At 37.1% G+C, this 21,203-nt stretch overlaps 3 protein-coding genes across 4 annotated transcripts in view; 1 reads left to right on the top strand and 2 right to left on the bottom strand.

The window, feature by feature from the left end:
- LOC144657375 (putative G-protein coupled receptor 45) overlaps nucleotides 1–21,203 on the top strand; it is a 287,434-nt gene that overhangs the window by 73,975 nt on the left and 192,256 nt on the right. The window lies entirely within an intron of this gene.
- On the bottom strand, nucleotides 71–6,483 carry LOC144657370 (type-1 angiotensin II receptor A-like). Of its 2 annotated transcripts, XM_078517718.1 has the most exons (3): nucleotides 6,361–6,483; nucleotides 4,284–5,204; nucleotides 71–923 (listed from the first exon to the last, which is right to left on the bottom strand). In XM_078517718.1, exons 2-3 carry the CDS (start codon nucleotides 5,129–5,131, stop codon nucleotides 770–772), a joined length of 1,002 nt encoding a protein of 333 aa, XP_078373844.1. In that variant the 5' UTR covers nucleotides 5,132–5,204; nucleotides 6,361–6,483; the 3' UTR covers nucleotides 71–769. The 2 variants fall into 2 exon arrangements, with proteins under 2 accessions (XP_078373844.1, XP_078373843.1); XM_078517717.1 differs by lacking the exon at nucleotides 6,361–6,483 and having other exon boundaries at nucleotides 4,284–5,472.
- LOC144657371 (trace amine-associated receptor 6-like) lies at nucleotides 8,849–18,108 on the bottom strand. The gene is made up of 4 exons (XM_078517719.1): nucleotides 17,746–18,108; nucleotides 16,198–16,262; nucleotides 12,071–13,280; nucleotides 8,849–11,192 (listed from the first exon to the last, which is right to left on the bottom strand). Exons 3-4 carry the CDS (start codon nucleotides 12,925–12,927, stop codon nucleotides 11,054–11,056), a joined length of 996 nt encoding a protein of 331 aa, XP_078373845.1. The 5' UTR covers nucleotides 12,928–13,280; nucleotides 16,198–16,262; nucleotides 17,746–18,108; the 3' UTR covers nucleotides 8,849–11,053.

Genomic DNA, 21,203 nt, shown 5'->3' with positions numbered 1-21,203 from the left:
ACTACTTGTACAACTAACATAACTGTGATTATTGTAAAGCAAGTGTTTAAAATAAATAAAATAAATAAATGTGTTTATAGTGGTCATGCACTTAGCTTCATATCTCTACGAGATAGCTAGTTTACAGGCATGCCACTGAAACAGAGGAAATACTTCTTATACTTCTGTATTATACTAACAGTGTGTCAAAAAAGGCTCGTTTCGTAATTTTCATTAGTTAAATGTAACAGAAACAAGAATTTAAAACAAGTTTGTACGATGTTAAAACACTGCACTTCATTTATGTCCCTTATTCCAAATTTTATTTTGCAAACGGTTTCTTCATAGCACTGAAGCTGAGAAGGCTGGGTTTTTTTTTGCAACTTTGAAAATGTTGCCGGTTTTTCTGATTTATCTACGATTTCCTTCTTTTGTTTTATCAAACGGTGTCATTCCACTCATGGACAACGAAATCCAGATTTGTTACAGTCAAATGCCAGTTATTAACCCCGAGCTGATACAACTTCGTCAGGGTTTTGGGTGGGGTAATGGCTGGGTAAGCTCATATCCGGAGGGCTTATGAGCGACATACACAAACCGTCTGAAAGCGAGCTTACAAAAATCAAGTTAAAGACTCTGATGACCGATACATTAAAAAAAAAAATTGGAAAAGGTGGTGGCTTATATCCGAATGGGCTTTTGACAGGAATATTTTGCTTGTTAGCAGAGAGATGGGCCTATAGCCGGAGATGTGTTTAAGTGGAGGGGGTTGGTACTGGCATCTTTCGGTTTAAAGTGATGTGACTTGTATGTTACTTTCTTCTGTCTTACAGGTCAAGATACTTGTTGTCGAGTCGTAAAGATGTATCTGATTCTTGAAAGCCATAAAGGGTTGTGACTTGCCACGGAGGTCCTTTAACAACAAGAAGAAAGCTTTGCGAAACCTGTTAAGCAGAAAAGCACCAATTATAATTATGTTTGTCAAACATACTGGTATAAATGTGAGTCGCGTTCCCTTGCCTTTTTTCTCATTTATCTTTATAGATTTAGTAGCAAGGAAAGATTTGTTCACCTTTAAAAACTAAATATAAATGTCTGAAGTAAACACGAAGATTAAATTCCTCCACTTTCGACATCATCAGTGCTAATGATAGAATGGGTGCATGGACACATGGATCTCATTCCTAGCCAAGCCATACAGTCAACTCCCACTATAACGGACACCTTTGGGACCACAATTTCGTGTCCGTAATAGCGGAAGTCCGTAGTAGCGGGATTTATTTTCAGTAATTCTTATTCGCCAGGACTTCAGGTTCTGTCCGTAATAATGGAGTGTCTGTAATAGCGAGATGTCCGCAAGGCGGGAGTTGACTGTACTTCCGTCCGTTCTAATTTAAAGATAACCTCGATACCACCGGTTTTGAAAAATCTATAGGGTATTTTTGGATATGCAAAGTTATATTTCTCGCCAAAATATACTTTTGGAGTCCAACGAAGTAGCTCTTAGACATCTGCGCCCCCACCCAATATCTATATGGTGTCAATTTTAAGCTATTGCCACGTTCAACGATGGCTATAAATTTATTGAGCCTCGAGAGTTCTCTTACAGCTTGCAGGCATAATGCAAGCTGTAACTAGTTTTACCTATCGGTAAGTGCCAACGAGCGAAATACTCATGTTTGTTCATAAGAACAGATATTGAATGGTTTTTGATAGAACTATATTTGAAATGACCAAAATATGGTAAATTGTATTTTAGGTAATATGCGAATAAAGCGCTATTTCTCTGGTGTTCATAAATGACACAGGCTTGATAGCCTGCGTAGCAGGCGCCGTAGTTTCCAGCGCGCGTATTCTCGCGATCGCGCACTCTTTTAAACACACTAAAAAACGTACACAGATGTCTGCTACGCAGGCTACGGGTTTGACAGATTGATAACTCTTGACAAATCTTTCTTTTCAACGTTAAAATGTCACAAAATGTAGGCAATAAATGAGGTTTAATCACTGTTTTTTAAATACAACAAGCGATGGTTAAAATGTTTCCGTCCACAAAAGTGATAGTTGCATTTCAAGAACTTTTATAAATCAAGTCCCAAAATCAAAACTGCTAAGATGCTTTTTTAAAAATAATTATAAGTAATCAGAGACAGTAATGCACGGGTCAGATTTTAGTCTCGCATGCGAAGTGTCATGTTCAGTTACGCAAAACTTGAAAAATTTAAACAGAAAACAAAACTTGAACGGTCAAGGATTATTTGGAGACAAAACTTTTATTCAAGTTAACATTACATTTGCCGTTAGAAGCAAAAAACGTTTGACTTTCTTGTGTGTATGACATGCAGTAATTTTAAGCCTGGTTTTCACTAGCGACGCAAGCATAAGCGCAAGCACAAACGCAAGCATAAGTAGTTCGTGCCAAGTGAAAACGAACGTCGACATAAGCACAAGCACATTAGCATAAGAATATGATGTTTACAAGTTAGAAGGCTCCGCTCTCGACTCCGTTCTCCCTGCAAATATTGTGGCAGAAACTCTCAGAAACTCTCTCTCCTCTACTCGTGTGACGATGAAAGTGAAAGCGACTAATAAAGGAGAAAAACGAAACATTTGGGATTATAAATATTTTTAAAGAAAGCATTCGTCTCCGTTTTTTTCGCTACTCGAGTCCGCGCTTGGGCCTTTTGTTTTTTTGTCTACACTTCTCCGAACATTCTCGAAAAACGTTTATCAAAATCAACCGCGGCCTCTGCGACTTTCAGGACTTTGTTCAAATGCTGGAACGAGTACTTTAATTGGCTAGACACGGCTAGACGTAAACAATTTTCTTGTGCTTATGCGATGTTTGTTTTCACACGAACGCAAGCACAAGCGCAAGCACAAGAAAAGGAAAAATTTTGATCCTTGTGCTTGTGCTTGCGTCGATGCCGTTTTCACGATGAAATAAGAGCTGTTATGCTTGTGCTTGTGCTTGCGTCGCTAGTGAAAACCAGGCTTTAGTGAGCGTCGCTTTGTATTGATGTTATTCCTACGCGGAGCGAAAATGCGTGCCAAATAAAATATAAACGGTATTTGATATGGAATAAACCATCGGTCAAACAATTACTATAAACACAATCAACACTAAAAGGTAGCATTTACCCGACTTCAGCATTCTCATAAGTCAAGAAAACTCTATTTGAAGTCAACAGTCCGCTTTTGATCTTCATGTCTCTCTTCGATCGTAAATCAAAGGACTCCAAAGTCGAAAGATTATTTCATCGCTTTGAAGACCTTGATGTTCATTTTTTCGGCGGTCGAATATTCTGTAGGGTATTCTCTTTCAATTTATAATTCCCTAAAGGTGTATTGATCGGTAAAGGGATGAATGACCACATTGAAAATTTTAACAGCGAGCCGCCTGGACGCCATTTTGGACATTTGCTCTCTAGCAAGGAGTAAGAGACTGGGAACCAGTTGGGAAGAACAATACAACCCAAATATGGGGTTTACTTACACCCAAATATGGTCAAAAAAAAAGTCCCTTACGCAGAACTTAAGATTTTCTCTGCCTATACACTCATACGCACACGGCTCTATGATTCTGCCGCCTCGACAGCCTCGCCTCTTGGCTCGGCTGTCTCGTTGGCAATTAAAGCTTGTTGTTTTTTCTCAGTTTACCGTTTCCGGTAGAACCCATTATGTTACATCCGTTGTTTGTATAGGATAACAATTCTGTCCATTTTAGTTAGTTAAAACCTCTCACTTCAAATAGGCAGAGGAACAGTCATCAAAGTCGCTGACAAACACGAACAAGGATGATACTTGAATATTACAAATGACATTTTGAGTTAATTTTTGAAAGAAATCGGGCGGACCTTTTTTCAAGTTTACCTAAATGCCATCCGTTTTAAACTTCTCTAATTTTGTCCACCTATGCCCCTTTTGTGCATTTATGTGTTTCTTTTGAGTTCTTCTGCTGCCTCAAGCCGCGATTATCATGTTACAAGTAATTCAGTTGGTCCGTGCTAAAATTGCGTCACCTTGTCTCATCAGCGATAGAGAAAGGATTCATAATAACATTAAACAATGGGATTAAACACTGTTTCTATTAACTTTACTTTAATTAACGATTAAATGACGAAAGACGATATGATGTAATACTTAATAAGTGCCCCGGATGTAGAAGTTAAATTTAAGTGATCGTTATTACCTCATGATACGAAAGAAGATGTTCTAATGTAAGAGAGGAAAATAACTGGTTCTTAAATGTCGCTGGATATATTGGCCCTATTATTGGAGATTGTTGTAAACGGATGACTTACCTCGGAGTCTTGAGCGAGTAAATGATAGGATTTGCCATGCTGTTCAGGTGCGTGAGGAAAAACGCAAGGAAGTGGGGCCACGAACCGTGAATTTTTGCAATGTTGTGTAACAACATTGGGAAAACGCCCATGCAGAAAAATGCCATCACGGTCAAAGCAATCGTCTTGGCCGTCTTCATGTCGTTTTTAGCTTGCTTTCTTACAAAACGGAACGTCGACCAACGTTTGCTTTGGAGGCGAACAGTGCGCCAAATGGCAATTCCGATAACGAGCATGATCCCAAACGGAACCAGGAAACCGGGAATAATAAAATGTCTTCCAAATGTCTTCAAATAGTGTATCCTGTATACCAGCACTGGAGCGTCACCAAGATCAATGTCGAGCCCTAGGGTGAACATACCATACGTGTAGGCAGCTGCGGAAAGCCACACAAATAGCACTGCCACTTTTGCCTTGTTCACCGTTTTCCAACAGTGGTAGCGGAGACCGTGCACAATGGCGCCAAAGCGATCCATCGTCAACGCAGTGAGATTGAACACGGTTAGGTACATGAACAGCACATACCAACTAACGATAAACCAGGAGATGGGGCGACCCTTAAGATAGGGCACTTTGCAAATGTACCACATGATCAGAAGAGGCATGTTGGTCAGTGCATTGAGAATGTCTATGACAGCTAAGTTCGCTATCAGAATATTGGGAACTGTTCGCAGAGTCTTAAAACGGATGAGTAAAAGGCAAATTATACTGTTTCCGAATATCGATCCAATTATAACCACAGATATCATCAAGATATGCGAGACATGTTCAGCATTATGGCACGAACTCGACTGTATAGATGCGTTCATTGTTTTAGCCTACCTCTTGGACGTTGGTTCTTGTGCTTGTTAAAGGGCAAACGATGAATATGTAGTCGTCGACCTAAAAGAAATAAAAAAATACATAAGGATGTAATAGAGCTTGCCAGTTTGTTTCTTTTTCAATAGATGTCGTTAAGCCGTTCTCGGACTGGTGACTTTCCTTCGCGTTGGTGTGTGTGTGTTTGTTTGTTTAAACGGAAGCACTTTCTTCGCCATCTAATGCAGAATAGCTTTTAAATTCTGAGGAACATAGTGTTAACCCGCGGTTCTCAGACATTCGGAAGACGTAGTACTGCGCAGTCCTCTTAATATTAACTCTACCTGGAGTGATAAAAATGATATGTTTCGGATACAATGTATCTAACAGCTGAGAAAATAAACAGAGAATTAGAATATAATGACAGGACCTCGTGGGCTATTGTATGATCTTTTCCAAACTTGTAGTTTTTCTTTTTGCGTAGGATTAACTTTAAATCATGAAAACAGTCAATACTGAAATTTCGAAATACAAATAATAATGAAAATTAATTAAACTTTAGTTGTCACATTATATTCGAATGTAAATTTAACTTGTGGAAAGCATAATAATTTCCTCATCTTTTTCGGTTAAATAACGTCATTTTTTCGTTAAATAGTGAAAATGATCTTTGGTCAATGGCTTTTCCATTCGAGTCATACAGTATCCGCAATAGCCGGCGCTTTCTCGGCGGCAGTTTCTTATGTCTTTCTTTTAATTTACTTATCTTCTAGCTATCTTACCACAACTTTATTGTCACATTGCATGTTTTTTACATTTACATTTTGTATTATTGAGACAATGTTTGGAGGAAAATGAATTGATTATCTTTAACGTCAAACCAGTCGTGAATGTGAATCCATGGGTAAATAAGATACAAGAGAGTTGGATTTGCATCTCACACATTTTCCTCTGAGCATTTTGTTTGCATACATTGAAATCAAGCTTTCCTTCTTACAAAAAAACAACGGCTGATTACAGATAAAGTTACATATTTGTTTTGCTGTTCTTAGTATTTTTGTGTCCCAGAAGATAATTCGAATAAATCTACCCAGCCAAAAAGAATAAAATAAAGGCTCTAATTGCCGTTTTTCGGTCGCAAATGTCGCCACTTTCCTGTTCTTGTTAACGATATATGGAACAGTGAACTTCTCTCAACATAACGTTTCATTTTAAATTCGAGAACCTACATTGAAATTACCTGAAGGAGCGTGGTCACAGCCAGCAGCTTTGATAAGCAAGAATGAACGTAACGCAAAAAGCACAAATTATTGTAAAATATCCGAAAACCGACGTGGATATTTCACCTCATATTGGTTCCCCTTTGACTTTCATTCGCTAGGGCAGAATAACCGAAGGAAAAATGAATAATTTATGATGATGGATACCGTGTGCCCGAAACATGTCTTGTTTCATCACTCTTTTTATTCGTGTTATTATTGTTGGGTTATTGTCCGGAACTGTCCATTATTAAGAAATCGAATAGAATGTTTTTTTTTTAAAAAAAATTGCAACAATGCCATTAAATCCAGTCCGATTACGTACCAGACTAAGATGACTTTCAACACGGACATTCAGTGATTGCTGTTCTGTTTTGGTTTTTTAGAGCACAATGCCTGGACAATTTTACCCCTGCCTTTAGCATTTTTAGACTTTCTGATCTTATAGATTCCCTATCACATATGCACGCTCACTTACCTGTCCGCTATCCAAGCAAAATGAACATCACGTTGGTCGGTGCTAACCTAAGAAACTAAGTTTGGACGTTATCAGTTTTGTTCAACTGTGAAAAAACATTCACTATTTCTCACAGAAGACTGTGATAATTTGCATCGTTTCTTCCGCCTTCCTCTGAGTTTTTCTTTCTTGTGAAGGGTACTCAAACGAATTAAAACTTATTTCAAAGAAAGTAATGATATATTTAAGGCAGGGGAGTAGGTAATGATTCATTTCGGTAATTAAAATATTGGCGCTACTGAGCTTTTCTGACAGATTTAAATTACAAGTACAATAAATGAAAAGCTGGGCTTCAAAGATATTGCACCTTAAACGTTGATCTTAAACCTTGTCAAAGGCTGGAGAATGTCCCCTTTAATCATACACCTAGAACCAGATGTTTTTGTTACTTTAATTGTATATGTAACTCGTCATCATTCATTTAATGAGGGTTAAATTCCCGGGGCCAAATTTTACCCTCATTTCGACATTTTTCTAAAGTGAAGCATGACCCAACTGATAATTTCCATGGAAGAAACAGCAATCGAATGATAAGGGTGCTTATCAACAGCAATACTACACATGCAAAAGAGAGCAAAAAATAAAAACTTTTCCATTTGCTAGTTAAACCAGGATGTTCTCAGGGCTGTTGTTAGTATGAGCTGAAAGGTATTATCATTTTTAAACACACTTGGCAACTTTTTTTGCATTTTCTGCTTGTAACACAAGAGAGCGGAAGCACGATTTTTCATCTTTAGTTTCTTTTTATTGTTTGAAGATTACAGTGCAGATATCAAAACAATGTGTTCTTGAAACGTTGTGACTTAATTGTTTTCGCTGAAATACTTCTTATAACATTGATTTTTGAATGCGAAAAAAATTCGAGGATGAAGATTTCGAGTCAAGTGCACTTGAAAAGCAAAGAAAACTATCTTAAGAACGTGTCAAACATGAGAAATGTATTCGTGTTTCTCAATAGACGTAATAATATCATAATTACGTTCATCAGTCGTGCATCAACGCACCACGGGTCTGTAATGTTTCTTCATTGAAAGTTGTTATGTTTAGTATAAAGACTAGAGAAAAATCATAAAAGGGAGGCGTATAATATTCAGTTTGAATTATTGTCTGCTTAGTCTTACCTCCATGTTCGACGCAAAGTTAGCGTAAGAACATCTTTGCTGGAATTGAAGACTGGAATATTAACAAGTGACATCCGACCCTTCAAAAGGCAGCATCTGTTTCTTGTTTTCTCTGACGCTTTTAATGTGAGCACCCATAATAAGTCAAGGTATCGAGAGGAGAATTTACGTCACTCACAAAAATGACACAGTATCCATTTCTCACGGAAAGGCGCGACAAATACAACATCTGTCTTGTTGAACTCGATGCAATCGATGAGAAATCGATACTAGGCCAGAACATTTTTGGGCTTCGATAACTCATCGATTACTCATTGATCATCGCCAATAATCAATGACTAATCAACTGATTCCCCATCGATTACTCATTAATCACCAATTGATGTCATTGATCATCGATTAGTTATGTCTGATAAATTTGGTTCGTCAAGATTGTCACTGATGGATCTTCTAAAAGCCAATTGCGAGTCTGGTAGAGTATCTGACAAAAAGTACAAATCTGTTCTTGTTAAATCATCATCGATTTCTATCCTATCTCTGGTGACTTTAAATGCTGGAAGTTTTTCCAACCCGAGTGTTATTTGTCTGAATGTATTAAAACACTGTTGTGTATGCTTTGGTGAACAACTTCGCGCGATTGGTCAGTGCGTCAATCTATTATATCTCCATAAAGAATACATCCTACGTCACACTAATATATTTTATTTACCCTACTTTGAACGGCCAAGTCTTTATTTTCTGTACTGACTTTAGATTTGAATCATTATAAACAGTAGAAGATTACCATCTTGTGTTCTAGTACATGTATTGTTAGCTAATGAAGACACTACCTTGCAATTCGCACGGGTTTTACTGCTATCATTGAGTTCCCGTCCTGCCTCCGAGGGTTTTTTTTCCTGATCTCCGGTTTTCCTCTCATCACAAAAACCAACACTTCCAAAATTAATTACAATTCAATCGGAAATACATGGCAACAGAAGCTTACAGTTTTAAACACAACCGTGTCTAAATAAGGGAATTTATTTTTAATTTATTTTTTTGTACTCAGCATTATAACTTTAAATATACTTTATATAAGGTTTATGTTTCATTTTCCAAATTAAAAACTGCCACTAACCGATAATAAAGTTTCTATATTTCTTTCTTTCAGTAACATGTGTAAATAAATATTCCCTATGTACGGGGCTGTAGTGTTACATAATTGCTGGTGTCATTCAGACCCACATAAACGGTTTTGGGCTCTCCTTTCTCGTGAGGTAATTCGAAATACTGATTGTATGATTAATTTAATCGGAAAAACTCTACAAATAATGTTACACTTGAGAAAGATGTTGATCATGTCACGAGCTTGGGACAAAGAGAAAAGAAAAAATCTGGACTTGCTCACCAAGAGTCTCTCCATAGCTCAGTGGATAGAGCACTCGTCCGGTATCTGGCACGTTCAATTCCCGTCGGAAGTCAGATTGTTTTCTTTGTCCAACGCTAGGCTGGTGACATGATGAACATTATATCTTTTTCATTTCACTATTGAGCTAAAAATTGACTATATTTTTTTTATTTATTACAATAAAACACTTATCTTACAAAACAGGTTTTTACCTTTTTGCTTTTTCGCCGCCTTGGACACTAAGGAGGAACTAAATAAACGCCGCGCTTTTTGTGTCCAAGCTGAAACTGGTGTGTATGAATGACGCAACACCAGCAAACAAGTTAGCCAAGCGTTGGCAACAAATAGAACTCGTCTCTATTCTCGCCAACAGTTTGCCAACTGTTGTTGTGTCGTTCAAACACACACCAACTTGAGTTTGTCGTGTGAGGGCCGCATAAGAAAATTTACAAACTGTACAACTTTTCCCGAAAAGTAAAACAGAAACATTTCTTCGACTAGCTCCTTTCCGAGTTTGACCACTTCGCTAAAAAGTCCAACAAAACCTTTCAAAATGGTCGTGAAAATGAGAAGATTGTCAGACATTTTTTGTTGAATAACCCTGATTTTTCTATGATTTTTCCAGTGACGTTGCTTGATAGAAAGATTAAGTAGAAGCTAAGTGTTAACGCTACACCCTGAGTCCAACGTCTCGTCGAATCAAAATGCCATTTCCGGCTCTCGAAACTGGATTGATATTCATTCCTAATCTAACAATGTTTTTTTCTTGAACGCGCATTAGATACATGATGATAGATTCATCCGTGTAATATTGCTTTTGCGTGACAAACATAAAACATATCGCTCGCCATCCATCCTTTGTAAATTTTACTTTATCTTAGTTGAACAGTATTTGAATAGATAATTACCGAGATTCACACCCCCAATAAAGCTGCGAACCGAAGTAATTATCTAGTATAATTATTGACCCACCTAAAACCCTATTTTTCTTTCTTTGGATAACAACGCTTCCACGAGGATGTTTTGGTTCATGGCAGCAATCGTCGATATATTGCAGAGGGAGAACAAGAGTATTTTAGGAGGGTAAGTGATTATACACAATCTAAGCCTTACTATGTCATTCCAATATTCCGGGGAAAATTTAGCGATTCAACTAACCTGCACGTCTTACATATTTAAAAGCCGTTTTCCCATAATGGATTATTTACAGACCCGTCCATTATTCAATAAAGATAACTGTTTTCAACAAGAGGCTAAGCAAGGGTAAATTTACACGCAGTGATTTGTCGGCCACCATTAAATGTCCGGCTTAACTCGGGAAGCGATTCGGCACGTGTGAATGGCAGTCCGATGCTTCCGTGACTTACATCTTTGGCCAAATAATCTGTGGCAGCCGCACAGATTAACAGACTGTGAAAAGCCAAAAGAAAAAAAAAGGGAAAAATAACGCGAAACATGTATCTGCAGTGTTTTCACTGTGGGGAAAGCAACTTATCTATTACCATAGGTAGAAGAAATAAATAAGGACGTTTTAAATACAAGAGGTCATCTGCGTGCTTGCACTCTACATAATCGATTCGACTCCCGATGTAGCATGCCCAATAAATTGGTACGTCGATCGAAGTTAGCCTTTAGTCCTCGTCTTCCATTTAAAGAGACGTGATTCGAGTGTTATAACCTTGTGTCGTCATTGTTGTGGAGTTAAGGTCGGTTTGATTCTTAGAAGTCATAAAGGGCTGTGACTTGCCACAAGGGTCCTTCAAGAACAGTAGGAACGCTTTACGAAACCTGTAAAAAAGAATATTTTATACATTTATTGTTTGCCTGGCATGAATTCTATGTACAAATTAAATCTGTGATCTAACAATTAAGTAAAGCTAACAAATGACGGCTAAAGATAGTTGTATTATTTTTAAAATGGGAGGATATTTTTTTATGCATGTTTATCTGGAGAAATACTCTTCTTGATCCCCCTTAAGGCTCCCTAAGCAGATAAAAGCAGATTGGTGCCTCTCAAACATATTTATTTAATAAGTTGTAGAGCATTTCATTGGAGTTCTGACCAATTGAAAGGCGCTACTCTGACATGACGCAAGTGAGTCTCGAGCCCTTTTCTTTTTTCCATTGTACAGTTAGCACATGCGATTATTCAAATTTGAGAAGCCAAAAAGTCGGTTGCCTTTGTATTTAACACAAATATGAGTAAAAGAGGCCCTTTTATTGCGTTCTTTGCTCCTTCTTTAAACAATTAAAACATGCCGCTTCATGTTTGTGTCTTCATTTATATAAAGGTATTCTTTGGTTTCCCGACGCTTATTTCTTTTTCGTACACGTATCGGTTGATGCAATTCCTTGTTTAGTAAGCCTTTGTGTTAAAAAGCTTTTTCTTTAGTAGTGGTTGCTCGTAAACAAAACTCAAACGGTAAGTTAAATCCGCTTTTTGATTAAACAGTTGTTTATCCACCTTTCCGACGAAAATATGGATAAAATAAGATTTTGTATAAGGGACACTCTTTAGAGTTTATCTTCAGATGACATTTGCTTCAACAATTCTTATAATGCGACAATAAATTTGAGGTGGAATAAACATGAAGAGAAACATTAATGTACGTTATTGATTGCGTTTTACGAATTGTTAGAGATTGCGAAATAAAAAAAAGGTTTACCTTGGAGTCTTGAGTGAGTAAATAATTGGATTTGCCATGCTGTTCAGGTGCGTAAGGAAAAACGCAAGGAAGTGAGGCCAAGAACCGTGAATTGTAGCGATGCTGTGTAGCAACATCGGAAAGACGCCCATGCAGAAAAATGCCATCACGGTCACACCGATTGTCTTGGCTGTCTTCACATCGTTTTTCACTTGTTTTCCCACAGAACAGAACGTCGAAATACGTCTGGTATGGAGGTGCACAGTGCGCCACATGGCAACTCCCATAATAAGCATGATCGCAAATGGAACCAGATAACCAGGAATGATAAAGTGTCTTCCAAATTTCTTCAAATAGTGTATCCTGTATACCAGCACTGGAGCGTCACCAACATCAATGTCAAGTCCCAAAGTGAACATACCATACGTGTAGGCTGCTGCTGAAAGCCAAACAAATAGCACAGCTACCTTCGCTTTGTTGATTGTTTTCCAAGAATGGTAGTGGATGCCGTGCACGATGGCTCCATAGCGATCCATTGTGAGCACGGTCAAATTGAACACGGTTAGGTACATGAACAGCACGTACCAGGTGACGATGAACCAGGAGATGGGGCGACCTTTTAGGTAAGGCACTTTGCAGATGTACCACAAGATCATAAGAGGCATGTTGGTCAGTGCGTTGAGAATGTCTATGACAGCTAAGTTCGCTATCAGAATATTGGGCACTGTTCGCAGAGTCTTGAACCGGATGAGTAAAAGACAAATTATACTGTTTCCAATTATTGACCCGATCATAACCACGGCAATCATCAAGATGTGGGAGACTTTTTCTGCATCACCGCAGGAACTCATTTGCACTGTCCCGTTCATCTTTTGCATCTGCTCACAGAAAATAAGTTATTGCCTCCCGGTTAGAATACAAAGGATGAAAGCGTCTTCCTCGAACTTACGTTCTATCGGAGTAAGGTTGAAATTTCCCAATCACCTCTTTTAATAAAGAAGGCGCGGATACGCAGTATACTAATTAACGTATTTCCGCCGTTTGTCTGTTAACAACGGTTCGTTGAAACCGAGAAAGGCGGGTTACCGTTGTTTTCTTGATTTCTTGTGAGCGGAATTGTCCAACGAACAGGCGGTTTTGCTCTCCAGTCTCTTGCATAGAAAAGTACAGTAAACAAAATTGCAAGATGATAGCTGAGTGGATGAAATTTCCACAAATTTATTTCAGGCAGCTGAAAAAGATAATAGAAAATTATGTTTTCAATCATTTTTGGCAGTCGGTGTGCATCTTGTACTTAAGTTTCGTTCGTTGACACAATAATTATAGCTTTGGTAGCACTGTGGGTTACTTCAGCAGATTTTCATCACATGAGAGGAACAGCAGAGTTGATTTCATAAATGTTTGGGCCACCAGTGGAAAAGTATTCTGATTGCATAAACCAAGAAAGAAAAGTCGTGCATATTATTATTTAAATTTCCAACAGAACCTTTTGACGTCTGTCAAGATGCGGGTTCGATAATAAAAGCAAACGAATCATAAAGCGGACTCCAACTCAAGGGTGACATAATATCAACATGAATCTGTTTTCTTTGAATAATATGATATCTGTCAAATGAATAAATCAAATATTCGCCAAGTGTAAAACCTAGCTTACATAGCACCTTGCAAACAGTACTAGATATTATTATGAAGTTAGAGGACTTCTGGTCTTATTTTTACAATGTGAATAAACTTTATTTCCAACATAAAATATGTATTTGTTAGCCTTGATGAGTACTTGGTATACTCTCTATAATTCAGTTAGGACAAACCTTAGGGTGTTTTCATTATATGGGCATATGAACAATCACGGACTTCGAAAAACAATTAAACTAATGTTACACTGGATAGATAATATATCTTCTAACGGTAATTTCCAAAGACTTTTCATAACAAATAGAACAGTTTTGTTTGATAAGGGATGAAAAACGGAAATAAGCTTTCAATTTATTTGGCTGTGACGGACTTCGAAAAACAATTAAACTAATGTTACACTGGATAGATAATATAACTTCTAACGGTAATTTCCAAAGACTTTTCATAACAAATAGAACAGTTTTGTTTGATAAGGGATGAAAAACGGAAATAAGCTTTCAATTTATTTGGCTGTGACGTGCTTCGGGAAAAAGAAAACACTTAAAAAGGACTCAGACGTTCAATTGGTTCTGATTTTCAAAATCCAAATGCTTTGTTCGTCGGTGAATAAAAGGAGAAACGGGCTTCCAGTGTAAGTCTCCATGACGTACACGATATGAAAACAATTTTAGGTTTTGGATTCGAAAAGGAACGTTAGCAAAAACATTAATTCAATGTCGTGATAAGCTGATGTTTGTAATTTCCTGCACAGGCCTTTTAAATATAAATAGAAGTGTTCTTTGTATTACGAACTAATGTTGAGCGAAACGAACTTCGAATTTATTCGACGTGAAGTACATTACCAAGAGTTTTTTTAATATTTGAAAGAAAGATAGAAATACGAATAACTCTTTTACTAACATAAGTTATTACTTATGACCAATCTCTCTTCCAAGGACAAATCTTCGACTCTACTTAGATGCTAAAATAAACACGCCTTCATATTTTAAAACTAAATTACGTATTCCTTCATCAGATGGGTGAGCAGAACTGATTGATATTGACAGCTGCATCAGTGCCAAGGGCGCTAGATATTTTTTTGTCACCATAATGTTTGGGGGAGATTTTCTAATTATGTCTTTCAAATCGAACTGTGTCTTAATTGCAATTTCCTTTCGAGCCACTACTGTGACTTTTGCCGTAATTAGAATATTCTGGAGAGCAATAAGTCAAACGTTCCCTTGTTTAACTTCTTAAGAAATAAAAGGTGCCCTCACTTATTAAAAACTCGAAGTAATCACTGCTTTGCTGGGATGATATCAATTATGGCAGGAACTGATTTGAAGACAAACTGTTTATACAACTGAAGCTGAAAATTGATTCCCTTCTCAAACCATGTCGACCATGCATGGTAGTGATGAATACTAAAGTTCTGTTTATTGACCGTAACAAATCGTAGCCAGCTGATAAATGAGAAAAAGACCACCTGATCGGACCAGACGAAAATTTGCTTTTCCATTACGAATTATATGAAATAAATGTAAAACAGCCAGGATAACTTTGATGGGGGCCTTGGCAGCGAGGCATTAAATTTAGCAGCTTGAGCTTTCTTGTGACCGTCGAGGAAAACCTAATATATAAGCGACATAACGAGCCTTAACACTTGACCCATTTGCTTACGCGGCAACACACATCATTTTCTTTCAAATATCGCAGTGGTGTTTCTCATTTGTTTAATTTTGCTGAATGAGTAAGGAAATCGTTTTTATTATGAGAGCAACTGATGTATTATATAGCTCACTGGCTACTATACAGATTAAAAGCAACATCTTTTTGACGTGGGAAGAGCACTTTATTGCATTCTTGCTAAAGATGTTGCATATTGAAAATTTTGCAATTTATAATGTGCCTTTGTATGATTATGACGATGGGTAAAACGGTCAAACGAACCGTTCTTGGCTTTGATAACTATTTTTAAAATTCAGATTTTTTGGTTTAACCTGAAATTTGCAAACTGAAGCTTTCTATGTCTTTTCGCTATCTGACATTAATCAGTACACCCAAGGTGATTTTGCTTGCCTTTTCTCGGCATAGAATTATACCTTGTATCATTGGAAGTGTTTGAGGAAAATAGGTCTCCATTGTTTACACAAAAATTAAACAATTTGAACATTCTGGGCAAAAATGACAGTCGATAATTAGTTCTTGGCAAAGCAAGATTTTCCTCTCTTGTAACTTCAAATTGTATTGCTTCCTTCCCAAGTTCCCGAGGGAAAACCGCCGCGAAGCCAAAGGAAAGCAGGTTTACATTTTCACTCCCAGACTTCTCCTAACTTTACAGGACGTCAAGAGGAATCTGTTAAGCCTTTGAATAATGCGTTTTGAAACGCCTTCCTATCAAATTTGCATTCGCGAACTTAGATATGAATATAAGATCACGGGATAAGATTGATCTTAAGGGATCTTATAACCCAATGACTCAAAACAACCGGCGTTTGGAAATTTAAGGAAACCGATTTTTTTCATACACTCACCTTTCTATCTATCGGTTTAAGTTTTTCTTTTCTCTTAGATAATCAATAAAGAAATCTCCGCACACCTAAAGGATAAAGATTTCAAAAATAAACATAAAGATTAGTTTCAATGTATTATTATTTATTTACTGCGCAAGCATTGCCAGAATACATAAAATATATAAATATAACCTGAAAGATCCTTCCCTAAAAAGCGATTCTCGTCTTCATTTAACATTCGCAACTGCCTGTGAGAGCAATAACTGACTTACAAAAAGTGACAGTTGCCCACATAGTCCCCGCAATTTGTGACAGCCTTGATATATGATCTTGGACAATTATTAACGTCGGTTCATCTAGTGATTCTCAGCAGGGCTCCTTGTTTATAAGCCATCCTAAACATTCATCCTTTAGTTTAAGATTTCTTCAAATGCTAATCTATCATTAACTTAAAATAAACATTTCTCAATGTTGACTAATCACTAAGGTGAAGTAGAAAATTTCTCTAAGACATGTCGTCTCTTCTAGAATTCTTTCTTGTACTGGGGAGAAATTCACCAATCAAACATTTTCCGTGTTCTGTTAAGACTTCCAAGGGAGAGAAGCTATAAATTACAACGCCGAGCAAAGATCTCTAACAAAAATAAACAGAGAATTTAAATATTATGACAGGGCCTCATGGGTTATATTGATTTTCTTGAAACTTGTAGATTTTATTTTTTGGTAAGGGTTAAGTTCACATCATGTCAACAGTCAACGAAAATTTCTAAATAAAAAAATAAAGAAATAAATATTAAACATTATTTCACATTGTATTCAAGTATAAATTTAACTTGTGGAAAGCATACAGAGTTTCTAATCCACCTATGTTTGATTTTTTTCGGTTTAAAGAAGTCATTTTGTGGTTAAATTACATTTTTAGTAATAAGTAAATAGTAAATCGATATTCGGTGAATGGCTTTTAAATTCGAGTCATGTAGATTCCGTTTATACCCGGCGCTTTACGGCGGTTTTTGATGCCTTCCTTTAATTTAATTATCATCCAGCTATCTCACCAAATCTTTATAACTTTAATGACACCTTCCCTTTTCTTTTGCATTTAAATTTTGTATTATTGAGACAATGTTGAAAGGAAAATAAATCTATAACGTCAAACCAGTTCTGAATGAGAATCCGTTGGTAAATCAGATACAGAAGATGAATTTTAGGTTTAAAATACCGAGGTCACCTTTTTATAAGCCATCTCTAGGCTCATTAAGCTCGGAGCTTTTTGTTTGCATACATTGGAAGCAAGCCTTCCTTTTTAGACATTTAAAAGGAACGGCTGATTACACAGAGTTTTCTTCCAGTTTCACTGTCCAAAGGTGTATTTTTCTTTTGTTTTAAGAGAAAATTCTATAACGAACCCTTTCACAACCAGGGAATAAAATTAAAAAAAAATAAAGAATACATTTGCCGTTTTAAGGTCGCAAATGACCCCATTTTCCTTTCCTAGTTAAATATATGTTAAAGTGAATTGCTCTCAATATAATCTTTCATTTTTAATTTGAGAACCTACGTTGAAATTACCTGAAAGATGATGGTCAAATGCCACGCTTTTCTTGTCTTGTTAATCAGTCCTGCAGTCACAGCCAGCAACATAAGCAAGAATGAACGTAACGCAGAAAGCACGAGCCATTGTTAGTTGTCCGAAATAAAAACGTGAATAGCATAAATTGGTTCCCCTTAATCATTCGCTGAAGGCAGAATAACCAAAGGAAAAATGAATAATTTATCTTCCTGAGCAGCTGACATCCATCAAAGACGCAACGTGACCGACCAGTATTATGACAAAAAAGAAAGCCTTATTTTTTTAAAGGTTCTGTCTCAATCTTTCATGAGTTTACGTCATATGCCCAGTATCTGGTTAATCATCACCCTTTCGGTGTATTTGAAACAAAGAAACTATTAATTTAAGATTTCTTTTGATTTGAGTGTAATTTTATACTGCCAATGGGTATTTTAATATTTTGCACAGGTGAATCACACGTCAAAAAAGCAATAGACAACTCCAGGTAATTTGCATGGGTTGACAGCACAATAAACCATTTGGGGTCAAAACAATGGGGACTAACTTATCGCTAGTACGAGTTACCAAGCTTTCAAAAGTAATATATCAAACACTCTCGGGTGTTCAACATATATTACAAAAAAGAAACTAAATCGTAAAAATCTATGTCAGTTTACATCAGATATGAATTTAAATTTCACGGTTAAAACTTTCTACCCTATAACTTGCCAAATAATTAATCGTTTTTAGAGGTATTTTTTTTGTAAACTGCTTTGACGAAATGAAAAATCTTCACCGTAACCAGTTTTTGACACTTAAAGAGTTACAAAACAAAAAATGCGAACCAGCGTGGGTTTACCCCGAACGATAAGCAGAGAATTGAATAACAATGTGGTTAGCCAGAGAATTGTCGCAACAGCTTTAAGAGAATATCGTGGGTCGTTAGGCAAAGAATAAGTGATGGTTAGGCAAATAATTTACATTGCATCTAGAAAACTGAAAGGGAAGTAGATGTTAGGTGTTATTATTATACATTGGTGTCACCAGCTTGATTTTGATTGGCTGTAAGCACGCAGCTAATTCTTGCTTGCTGTTTCTCTTACGTCATACCTATAGACATTAGATTTTACATATGTAGAAGTGACGTCATACCTACAGACGATAGTTTTATGCATTCAGAAGCGACGTTTTGTGCGCGCTTTTGTCTTTACAAGTGCAGCTTAGGAATGTGCATAATAAAACAATTATTGGATTCGGTTTTCGCATAATAGCGATAATTATCAAGGCCTCAGTTTCTGTTATCCGCCTCAGCCTTCGGCTTCGGCAGATAACAGAAACTTTGGCCTTGATAATTATCGCTATCATGCTCAACCTCATCCAATAATTGTTAAATGTCACTAAGGGCCAAAGAAACCGCGGACACAGCCCAAAATTTGATTTCGCCCATACTTTGTATATCGGTAGGCCCAAGTCCCATACGTATGACAATGATGTTCATTTTACTAATATATTCACTTGTTTGAGAAAAATAATATTGAAAGCAATTTGCAGTAAAATCTCAAAAATTGACACAATTCGTGGCATTGTCGAGTCAGCCAAGCGAAAGTTTAAAATGATTTTTACACACGTCCTATTCCTTACTTTTCGCATGCCCTGCAAAACCTGTTTGGGTCAGCCTTTCTACCAAATTCCCTCTCTTAACAATTTGTTCCGTTCAGTAGTTCTTTATTCTGTCGAAAAAAATGAGTAGACTGTTGACTCTTTTGAGTGCCTATCCCTTCTGAAGTGAGGGAAGTTATCCCCAACTATACCTTCTGGAATCATAGTGTTACACCATAGTAGTACACCCGTAGGGGTAGGCTGTGTAAGAAACCAAAGATTCTTGACTTGTAAAAGTATCGCCGTGGGTACCTGTAGCGTCACGTTACGTCGCATCGTGTTTGCTGTGTTCCTAGTTGTTAATAAAACATACACAGATCGAAAGCTGTGAAAACGAAGATCGTTGTATTCCTGTGAAGCCGTGAATAAAGACGTTGAGTTAACCAATACACATGGGGACCACTGAATGGAAACGGACTGATAGGACTTGTGTTCTCGTTTGCCTTGTCAAACAACGCGTGTGTTTATGGCCTCCGCGTGTGTTTATTGTAGGCTTTTAGACCAATTATACACCACTTGGATCAAACTGAAAATTATTGAGTGTACTTTTTGCCACAACAAACGATCATTACCTTATTGGCATAAGTTGATTCGAAAGCTTCACAGACTTGATAGTTAGACCAAAAATCCCACGATTTGATTCAACTGCCTTTTTTCATTTGCGGATTACTGTTTGCAACAAGGTCTCGGGGGCGGCTTCTCCTTTATCACTTTGCAGATCAGGAAGGTAGTATGTCGCATTGGGATTTCTTGAATTTGCACAGTACACTCTTTTTTTAATAAGAACTTTTGGTATAAGAACGCCGAGGCTGAAAAAAGGCCAATAGCACTTTGTTTTTCAATTTCATAAAAATAAGGACATTCTAAGAAGATCGTTTCAGGCCCGAATCTTCAAAAACATTAAGAAGGTTCATCCTCGGCCAAAAAATAAGACGTTTTTTATGAAAAAAGAGTGTAATTCCTTCATTGCCCAGTCCTAGACTCTCCAGAAGGGGGCCTCCTAAAATCTCTGCTCCTTGAATTGTATGTGCTATACAGTTGAACCTCTCTAATACGGACACTGAAGGGACAGAGCAGAGTGTCCGGATTTAGAAACTCAAAATGTTCTGCAACGCAATTCTGCAGGTAACAATTAATACTTAGCACAAATGCAAAAACGTCTAAGATGAATAAAGCGTCAGTAAATTGCATTACGAATACAAAATATCATCGCCTGATCACTAAAGTGTCCGTAATAAGGAGGTTAAGTTTATATGAATTTGTTTCCTGGGGCCGAAATTTAGTGTGCATTGTTTGTATTAGAGGGGGTCCGTATTATAGAGGTTTTTCCTAAAGACAATACATGAGAACAATGTTGGGACATCGAGATTGTCCGTAATAGAGAGGTGGCCGTATAAGAGAGGTGTCCGTACGTACTTGACTTAAACGTACACTAAATCATCTCTATTCAGTGTAGTTATTCAGTGTAAAAGTGGGCTACACTATAAAAGAAAAATAATCGTTTGATCTACTTTGAAAAATATGAGTGAGTTTGTATTTTTTCACCTCGCGCACAAGCTGGATGGGGTAAACATGTTTTTTCAGAGCACGTTTGTTTAAATAAATTTATTTTGTTCGAGCTTTTTGCTTTGTCGTCGTTTAGCACTTCGAAAGACGTCACTTATACTGTATGAATTTCTTCCGCCGAGAAAATGTAAGGCTAAAAGTCGGAATAAACTCACAGCAATAAGAAATAAACTCTCACGGCTGCTAAAGGATTAGAATTCGACTTTATTGACGGCCAAAGAAAATCAACTTGCGGCAATAGATAATCGGTAAA

Source organism: Oculina patagonica, chromosome 6 (assembly GCF_052425735.1).
Source record: "Oculina patagonica isolate OP01 chromosome 6, crgOcupat, whole genome shotgun sequence".
Taxonomy (NCBI): domain Eukaryota; kingdom Metazoa; phylum Cnidaria; class Anthozoa; order Scleractinia; family Oculinidae; genus Oculina; species Oculina patagonica.
The sequence above is the reverse complement of the archived record's forward strand: the minus strand, read 5'-3'. Positions and strand labels throughout refer to the sequence as shown.